Source organism: Adiantum capillus-veneris, chromosome 18 (assembly GCF_014529385.1).
Source record: "Adiantum capillus-veneris isolate H3 chromosome 18, ASM1452938v2, whole genome shotgun sequence".
NCBI classification, from domain to species: Eukaryota; Viridiplantae; Streptophyta; class Polypodiopsida; order Polypodiales; family Pteridaceae; genus Adiantum; species Adiantum capillus-veneris.
This window is the reverse complement of record NC_140948.1, coordinates 8,308,273-8,318,655: the sequence shown is the minus strand read 5'-3', so window position 1 is coordinate 8,318,655 and position 10,383 is coordinate 8,308,273. Positions and strand designations below refer to the sequence as shown.

Here is a 10,383-nt window from a genome sequence, read left to right as displayed (position 1 = left end):
ATAAGTTTTTTATTAAACTGAATTCATTTGCTATAAAGATCTAAGTTGAAGATGGTGATGAATCCATTTTCTCTAAAGTGGCTTTTCTAGAAATAGCTTCGACATTCATCCTTGCCTGCTATTTGTACATTGACTTTGCAATACTATCTTGCCTCTCAGAGACAAATACAAGGTCATTGACACCTCCATCATCACCGACTTGAACATGTTCCATAGCTTCCTCTATTTTGACTTCACGTGTTGCCCGAATCTCCATCACGAATGTAGCATTTTCTCTTCGATCGTCTACCGCACGCCCACCATGACTCGCTAGTTCTGCTTTTGCCTCCTGCACCCACTCCATATCAAAAGATTCTTCATGGCAAATATAAGGCTAGATTTCATTATTTCCTTGCAAAAATCAAGCACAATTCCACACGATGTACTCTTGGAACATTCATAAGTGTCACCAAGGCCCAAGAGTCCATCTCCTGTAGCAATCATGCTAAGAGCGATGGACATTGTATCTTCAATTGGCGCAGCCATGCGGAAGTTGGTGGATCTCTTTTGCATGAATGGTGCAAGCTTCCCACAAAGGTAATTCAAGGTTTATTTTTTGTTGATCCTTAGACTCCTCTTGCGCATGCTAGCATTATAAGCCCTTGGGAGATAGCATAGAATAAAGCCTTGTGTACGTGGGTATGCCCATACTCGTTTTTGTCATTCGTGACCCCTCCTTCAGTTGGAACTCTTCTTAAGTCTTACAAACCGTGCCATGCACTTGGTAACATGCAACCAAGTTTGCAGTATGGAATCATCATTGCAAAAGTTGGGCTCCTTTAGCAATCGATAGATGGCTAAAGAGCACAACCATGCACAATAGAGAGCCATTTCCTTGAATATGGCCATCAAATCCTTCAATGGTAGAAAAAATACAACATATTTAGTGATAGTCTACCTAAATTTACAACTTTTTTATCATACTTTAAAACCTTGAACCTTTACAATACCCTTGGGATGCATGTCAATAAAATTTGAAAGCTTTGGAACATGGAAAGCTATGAAAAATTACAGCAAAAATTTGAAAAATTGAAAGCTTGGAATCATGAAAATTCTAAAGCTACTTGTCACTCGCCCCTGGACTCCTTTAAAAAGTCACTCATAGTCATACGCATTACTGCTAGTATGTTGAGCCACACCTTCTCCAAGGCAATATTCTGACTAGAGATCTCCTTGAGATGCTCCAAGAGAAGTTTCCCTGTACTAGTCATCTTGACCAAAGACTCCTCGTACTTCAGAGTGTCTTTAAATCTTGTAGATAGGGTGGGTTGGGTCTTCTCTTGATGTGGGGTGGCATTTTCTTTTGTGTTGTCACCAATTGGCTTCCTCCATTGTTGATGAAGAAGCATGGCTAACAGGAGTAATAGTGACTCTACTGAGCAGTAATCATCCATTGTGTTGAACCATTTGCATACGTTCCTCCTCTCATTTCCAAAAATTGAGTTGTGGGCTTCGTCCTGCCTGCAAAGTTGTAGCACTGCTTGCTACTTTTTGCAAAACAAAACTGTTATATTTAACAAAATGAGGTTAAGTGGCAGCTAGTTTAGTAGCCACCTTTGCCCACAAATTAATCCCTTGCTTCCTAGGATTATTGAACTCCTCATTCATGCCCCCCAAGCATGAATGATTTAGTCCACCCACTAGTCTTTCCACTTGCTTTTTATGTTGTCTCCATCGTCATCATCTCTCAAGTCGATGTTGCCCTTCTTCTTTGAGGCTTTGGGATTCTTTGCTATGGCCTAGTTTTGTAGCACAACCTCCTCGTTGGCGGCTTCTTTCCTCTTCAAACATTTGGCACGACTTGCCTAAGGCCTTGTGTTGATAAGCCCGCATGACATTAGGGGTAGGGTTGGATGATGGTTGGGATGCCACATGATTTTTTTGGGGGAGGGGGGGGGGGGGGAGGGGGGGATCCCATATTGGAGTTAGGACTAGTCGCACTTAGAGGGGTTGAGGGACGAGAAGGTTGTGTAGCCATAGGAGAATGTGGACTATGAGCATTTAGAGGAGGTGAGGGAAGGGGTGGTGGAATTCAAGAACCATAATTTGGGGGTATAAACATGAAGGGAAAGTTGGGAGAGATGGATGGAGAGTTGAACATGGTTTGGTAGGCATGAGGTGGCATGTGGAAAGAAAGAGGGGGGTATGGATGGAAACTCTATAGATTGAGAGAAATGAGATTGGTAGAGAGTAGGGTCATCATTGTCTTGTTGAGAATCAAAAATTTGATTTGCGTTGGAGTCAGTTGTACCTATATTGCAAAAAAAAAAGGGTAAAGACCTGGAAACAACATTTCAACTTTCTCATGAATGTATGATTCACATAAGTAAACCTCACCTTAGTGAGTTGATTTACACCACCATTGTTTTCTTGACACGTTTTCCCTAAAAGAACGCTACATAAATACACATTAGTGCACGTATGACACGCCGAACAACTCTCAAAGAAACTAGCTTCCATATGGACAAAAAAAAGGAAAAAATTTGGCAAAACCGACTCTTGTTTCTCCTCCCAAGGTGGCTAATGTACTTGCTATGAAGTACAAAGGAGCTTAATCTCCTTCTCTATTTTGATGTTGATAGACTCACAAAAGGGTAGACATTAATCTATTTATGTAAGAAGGGAAGGGGGGGAGGGAGGGGGGGGAGATTGGTTTGTTTTATATTTAAAAACAATGTGGTTCCATTGGGGGAAAACAATGGGTGCAACACGAATACTTTCTTGCTGTCAAGTTATGTGGAGGGTGAAAGTACAATTTTCAAGGAGGGGGGGGGGGGGGGGGGGGGGGGGGGGGGGGGGGGGGTTCCGAAGCAATAGGGTTGTTTTGTTTGTGAGATGGCACGTGGAGCTACCCGTTGTCACCGCACATAGTGAACAACATTGCTTACTTGCGTGCATTTGATTGGTTACCAATGTGCAACGATTTCATATCACTTCATACAGGGAACCCGCCCTAAAAACTATAGTGCACTAGTACAGCCGGCCACCTTCGGCGGCCTCTCTCTCTCGTTCTCTCTCCCTCTTTATCGCGTGCACAAGGGCTTCTCTCAGTTTTGGAGTTTAGATTTCATGTCTCAGATTTTGACACGTGTAAATGGCTCCTCCTTCCATCATATTATGTTAGTTTAGATGCTTAGCATGACCATGCTCTTACGAATACGTCACACTTTAAACGGGTGAAAGAGATTCTTGAAATCAAAGGAGGAGGTTAGAAGCATAACCCTAGCGATGGGGGGCTAGCTTTGCATAGAGTAGGTGCTAGGGCATGCCCTTTGAGGCCACGTCCCATCCACTCTTTATGATGACCTCCCCCCTTTGCGTGCACACCTATCCCCTAATGCATGCCACCTCGCGAAATTACTCCCTCACTGAGCCCTCGTCCTCCCGAACTCTCCCTGCTCAATCAAAGCCTTTAAGCTTTCCCTGTACCAAGAAGTGCTTCATGTGCTCCCCCAAGGCTTGGTGCAGAGGCTCAAAGCAACCATCACAATGGGAGGAGATGGAACCCCCACGTCATCCCTTCATTTCAAGATAGCAGCTGAAGTGTGTGGCAAAGCTCATCTTGCAGGTTCTGACAAGCAGAAAGATACACTGGCTGAGGTCATTCTCGAGGAAGAAAGCTTTAGACCTACTACAAGAGTCCCTGCGCTAAGTCTCCGAGGTAAGCCCCATGTCTCACTCCCTGCTTCTCAAATAAGGAAAGAGTCGAAAGATTTGGAAGAATGGGCACTTATTGAATTGCTAGCTGGACCCCGCCCACCTATTGATATACTCAAGAACTCGATTAGGAAACAGTGGGGTGTCTTGGTTGTAGAGGTAGAGACTATATAGGCCCTGCCCAAGGGACATTACCTGTTTGTCTTCAAGATAGCAGAGATGGCATTCATTGTACTTAGTCATGGCCAATGGATAATAAGGTACTCCTCGTTGAGCCTTTTCCACTGGAACAAGGATCTCAATCTTGACCGCTCTACCTTGGTGAACTACCCTGTGTGGGTAGAATTCCCTAATCTATCAAGCACTCTCACCTGGCCAAAATAGGTTCTCCTCTGGGCAAAGTCCTAGGGGGGAGGCAGAAGACCAAGTACATTCCATCCTAGGATCATCAGGTTCTTATAGAAATGGACATTTTTTTTTTACCTCCCCTCCTCCATAGACATCTTCACTGGTGATGGTGAACTATTTGAGCAACAGATACTCTGCAAGTATATTTCTAACACTTGCTTCCATTGTGGAGCTAAATCTCACTTTGTGAGAAACTGTCCAATCAAATTCCCCCTGACCCCACAGGAATGGACGCCAGAAAAAGAGAAAGAGGGTAAAGAAGGAGAAACTGAGGGCTTCACCATAGTAGCTCATGCCACAAGCAAAACAATTGTTCATAGAAACGATAAGGGAAGGGACAAACAAAAAGAAAAAGACAAGAAGTGGCAGCCTACTCGTTTCGTTGTGCTGGGCCCCTTGACTAAATTCGATGACAATGACTTTCAAGAGTCAGAATTATCTGAATCAGATGCTGAGGAATCATTGCCCGCTGAGCTAGAAACTTAGGTCAACAAAATGGATGCTGACATGATCATTGATCTGAACCTGGCCTTCCCCCTACCCAGACATCTCCAATAAGGAAAATGTCCCCCCTTCGCCCCCCGGCACCAATGGAGATCCCAAAAGACAACAAAAGGGCTCATGATCAAGCCTTGAAAAATTCAACCAAGTCCCCACCTCGGAAATCCAAAAAAGACAAAAAATAGCATAAATGAAAGTTCTAAATTGGAACATAAAGGGGCTAACTGACCCATGCAAGTCTCGCAAAATCAAAACATGGGTGGAGGATAATCCGATCAACACCATTGCACTTCAGGAGATCAAGGTCAATGGATATGATCTAGTTAGGAGCTTGAAGAAAGTGTCGACTTCCCTCAGATGGTATACCTCCTCTCACTCTAGGGGGCTGGGTGCCACTCCTTTAGGTATCCCTGCTAGGTGGATCCCTCAGAATCCTTGGGTGCTAGGGGGGAGCATTGGGTTGCAGTCCCCATCTCTGCCCCGTTTCCAGCTACTATAGTCTCGGTTTATCCAGTAGGTTCTTTAGTACAAAGAACTCAGATGTGGTCTGATCTGTCTCTCTTGAAGGGGGACATCATTCTCGTTGGTGGCTTCAATATGGTCAAAAACTCGCATGACAGATTCCTAGGCAAAGGTATGGTCATCAATGGTGGAGAAAAGTTGACATGGGACAAGATGAAGGACTTTTAGAGCTGTGGGACAGTGGAGAAACAGGAGCTTTCTCATAGCAGAACTATACCAGAGGGAGTCTGGCTAGAAAAGCAAGACTAGATTGTTGCTATGTTTCTCTTTCGTTGGCTAATTCCTTCAATAAAATCAAGAGCATGATCAACTTCAACTCGTGTCTGTCGGATCACTACCTAGTGACCACTCTCATCGACCAAAAGACGAGCAAGATTAGGATCTAGTGGCTCCACACGAACCCTTACCTATTCCACCTCCCCATTGTTCAAGCTACAATGGGAAGAAAATGGACAGATCAATTTGCTAGAGCAATTAGACCAGCAACAGCTTGGTCTTTAGCCATCAAGGAGACTCAAAGCTGTCTTGCACAATTTCGCAAGGAAATCTCTCAGATACATCGATCTCGAAGGGATCGTATATACAACTCCCTCCTTCTCCTCGAATCAGGGCCGCAGAGTGAGTCTACTTAGTCCTCGATAACTGCCCTACGAGGTAAACTCAAAAATGAAGAAGACATAGCTTCCAAACATGCCTCCATCTTCTTTAGAGAGTGGTGGGTAGGTAAAATTGAGAGGCCCTCTAAACAGATGTTCAAGATCCTTAGAAAAAAGAAAATACGAGAATCCTCCCCGCTGTTTGTGGAATACAATGCCTCTATCCAACGGGAAACTAAAAATATTGAGTTCACTCGGACCCACTTTGAATCATTGTTCAATCCCAAGAAATCAATCTCCCCTCAAGTGACTCAAGCTAGAGAAGAGATTTGGAAATTCAGGCAAAAGGTGGTCCTCAACAAGACAGCTTCCTAGCTGATCTCCCCTTTTTTATTTCTAAAATCAAGGCTGCTATTGATTCAGTGGCTCCAAACAAATCTTCTGGTATTGACGGCCTACCGAAGGAATTTTTCCAAGTGTTTAAAGACGCCCTTACCCCCCGTCTCCGGAAAGTTTGGGAGGAAGCAGTTACATTCCAGGTACTCTCTTTCTCTATCAACATGGGGATCATTAAACTTTTGCATAAGAAAGGTACCAAGGAAAACCTGTCTAATTGAAGACCAGCCATGATGCTCAACACCTGCTATAAATTTTTCAAAGCTCAATAGGTCTATTAGTCTAAGCAACGACGATAACTCGCTGTTAGAATTATGGACTGCAATGGAAATCTTTTGCTCTACTTCTGGTTCAAGAATCAATCACAACAAGACAGGGTTCAGATCCTCTCAGGCCCCACTACCGGGTTGGATTCTTAGTCAAGGGTGCTCTACTATAAAAGAGGGTGAAGTATTTAGGCTGCTAGGCATCCCCTTCGAATTCAAGGTCTCCCTCAGACAAAGGTAGGATTGGGTTCTAGAACATTTCGGGGCCAAGCTGGAAAGATGGAAGGGCTTCCACGGCTCTCTGGCCAAAAGAGTTATTGTAATTAATCATTTTCTTTCAGCTTATATTTTCCTTGAATCTTCTCAATGAAGCTTCCAGCTTTGGAAACGACCTCGATAGCTCAATAGGTTTTTATACTCCTTGGTGTCGCTAAGACCGTTTCTAATAGCGTCGCTATGACAACATCTCTATGAGCGTCGCTATAAATGTCCCTATATAGGGACGCATATAGCGAGGATTACAGACCACCTATAGCGACGCTCCTAGTGGCGTTGCAGAGCCTTATATAGCGACGCCCGAGAGTAAATAAATTTGGGTGGCAAGGCATTGAATGCCCTCCCACCCATCAACCATATTGAATGTTTCAATAATAGAGTAAACCTAAATGAATCCAAGATAATCCCAGATTCACCTTTGAAAGAAAGTGCAAGGTATAGACCCAAAGTAGTCACCCACACGACAATATAACAATTGACTCCATCATCCATATTAATATTGTGTGCAGAATAAAGATGCAAAACTGACAAAAGTAAGTTGATGAAAGTAAATCAATGAAAATTGTACACATCATATGCAAAAACACCATTGTCATTATTACAAGGTTTTCCAATTTTGGGGAGGTGATCCGTGAAAGAAAGCTGCAGCTAAAGTACAATGGGATATTTGTTGTCTTCCTGTTGTAAAAGAGGGCCTAGGAGTTAAAAACATTAACAAGTGGGTAGATAAAATCGTTGTTAAACTCCTCATCCGTGCCCTAGAAGACACTAGTCAGGAATGGGCTCTCCTCCTATTTAGGAAAATAAATAACTTCGCTTTGGCTAACTGGAAGCCATGGAAAAAAATGAGTTGGATCACTATTTTTTTTGGGCCATTCCCCAAGGCTAAAGGGTCAGACCTGCTGGTATATCTATGGGGTGCATGGAATAGGGCAAGGATTGAACTGTTAGTCTTTTGGGGTAATAACATAGCTAATACTATACGGAAATATGAATCCATTTGGTGGCCTCTCTCCCCCCAACCTCCTATCTCCAACACTCAGATAAGGACGACGCTTTGACGCCACAACAAAGTCATTACCACTTGGAAAGTTCTTTGGAATAAACAGCTACATAGGTGGAAATCATCCAAGGAACTTCTTCTCCAGTTTCCCCTCCAACCATGGGAACTCACGCTTATTCTAGCCAGCAGACTAGAGGCTTTCCCTTGTTCAGATCTATGGAAGCTTTCTCTTAAAGATTGTGTCCCTCTCAGTGTCTTTGGATGGAAAGGTGGGTTCAAACTCCAACACCTACAATTGGATCTAGGTGACATCACCCCCTCATTGCACAACACTTTGAACAGACGCTGGAACGTCAACCTAGACAGGAGGCAGTGGATTTTCAAATTCAAGAAGCTGTGGGACACTTCAATTCAATCAAAAAAATCAGTCCTCCTTTGGCTCATACTCCACAAAGCCCTTTGGACAGGGGAGAAAAGCCTCAACGCAGGCTTATCCACAAGAATGTGTCTCGGAAGCAACGTAGAAGTGGAGTCCATTTTTTCATTTATTTTTAAACTATCCTCAGTCTGTTGTCATTTTGTCCCCATTAACTTCTGTGCTAAAAAATCCAGTATCTTGGAGACAACTTCTGCTAGGTGACATTGTCGGTGTTGTGTCGTGCTTTTGGAACCGCAGTAGGGCAGAATTTTTATGGATTATTTGGAAATTGAGAAACAGACATGTGTTTAATGTGGCTTACCAGGCTCCTAGCCTGAAAGCTTTGTTTGTGGATGTCAATCTATAGGTGTTCAAAACTAAAGTCAACGAAGCCAGCCTCTACTATTGGGGGAACTAGATCATTAAAGACACAATAAAAGCTCACCTAGATATGGAGGCAGAGGATCTGGAACTCCCCATCAATAGCAGGAAGTTAGCTAAAATCAAGAATATGCTGGCTGCTAATCTGGAATCCTCTCGTACAGCTTTCGAGGTCGTTTCCAAAGCTGGAAGCTTCATTGAGAAGATTCAAGGAATGATCGACTCTCTTAAGGACTAGCTGTTTTGGATCTAGACAAACCAATGTAAATAATCGGTTTTATAAAGGGAGAGTCTCCTTGGTATGGTCATGGTTTTGGTTAAAGTCATGGACTTTTGGTGTCTCCTGGTGCACATGGTGCTCAAGAGTAATTTTGTCTCGTTTCTCCTGTTAATATAACTTCGATGCTTTGTTGGAAATAAAATAAAATAAAATATTTCGCACTTTCGTGTAAAAGAATGGATTGGACATTGGCGGATTCCACAGCCAATGAGGGGATAGCTGAGATACACTCATGAGTGGGACACACACTCAATGCCACTCATGCACTCATGAGCGTATCTTAGCTTTGCCCTGGGCCCCTCACTCAACGCTCATCCAAAGGCGCTATGGAACTCCCGCCTTGGATTCTTGGATGTCGTGGCATGACGGTAATGACTCATGAGTCATGGCCTTCTTCAGCTCCCCACCAAAATATCTTCCCCCCCTCTCTCTCTCTCTCTCTCTCTCTCTAGAGCAGCACTGCAGGTGGACATGGGCACTGGACAGTATGGTCCAGGCGGAGTGAAAAAAGACACCCTTGAATTATGCAGCACGTCTACTGGTGTGGTCTACCGTCTCTGGCTCTGCACTTGCATTATAAAATGAAACGAACACCCTATGCCAGCTCTCTGCCAACCAGTACTGGTAATCCAGCGTTAGCGATCATGGCGACTTCCTGCCTGCTTCTCTCTCTGTCGTGGACGTATTTTCTGCACCTCCATGTAAGTCCTAACTTCCTCCTTCGCAGCTCATGTATATCTTCTGTACCTGGCAGCTCACGGCAAGAGATCGACCTCAGATGCTGGGAGAGCTGTCCATTTTGCGTCGTGATGCAGGAAATGTGTTCCGACGTTATGGAAGTAGGGTATGGGATGGGCGCTTGTTGGCGTCAAGTTCAGGCCACAGTCAGGGGTTGCTCTCCATCGACCGGCCTGTTCTTTTGCCATCATGAGAGTTCTTCTCTCTAATCTGAATTCATTCTCCTATAGGTGGGGTTGCTGGAGCAGCGTGCGTTAGCATCTTTGGACGCGGGCAGCTGGTGGCGGCGGCTTCTTCTAATGAAATGTGATAACTGCACAGCTGAAGCGAGCTCTCCTGCATCAGTCCAAGACTCAAGTCAAAGGCAACTCGGTCCCTCTAATCCTTTTCTGGAATACGGTGCCTCGTTTGCTATTTAGTATATAGAGATAGAGATGGAGAGATGCATTGGGATTCATTTCATGAAAGTTTGCCTAGAGTTGAAGACTTGTTTCTCCCGTTCCGTAGCTACAATCTACATTTCAGTTGACTCTTATATGTTTAAAATAGCAAGCCAAATAGACATTGTTTCAAATGGCCCATTGACGTATCAAGCTAGCTGGTCCCCATGTTTGAAAGCCACCTTTTGTATGGTTCTCGAAACTCTCTCTCTCTCTCTCTCTCTCTCTCTCTTCTTCTCACTCACTCTCTCTCTCTCACACACACACACACACACACACACATGACAAGGTCACACCTAGTTTTGCTTGGTTGGCCATGCCACGTAAATTTGTTGTTGAGGATTAGTATTGATGTGATGTTTTGAGTCATGAACTACTAGTATGTTAAAATGTAGTAGATTATAGTGTAGAGTTATAGAAAATTTATTTCAACCACTCACTTGACAATCGAGTAGCGTTTCA

The 10,383-nt window shown here is 43.9% G+C and overlaps 1 protein-coding gene across 1 annotated transcript; it reads left to right on the top strand.

Moving 5' to 3' along the window:
- The first annotated feature begins 9,196 nt into the window (after positions 1 to 9,196).
- LOC147435206 (uncharacterized) lies at positions 9,197 to 10,102 on the top strand. The gene is made up of 2 exons (XM_086487913.1): positions 9,197 to 9,444; positions 9,712 to 10,102. Exons 1-2 carry the CDS (start codon positions 9,268 to 9,270, stop codon positions 9,898 to 9,900), a joined length of 366 nt encoding a protein of 121 aa, XP_086344039.1. The 5' UTR covers positions 9,197 to 9,267; the 3' UTR covers positions 9,901 to 10,102.
- Positions 10,103 to 10,383: the final 281 nt, after the last annotated feature.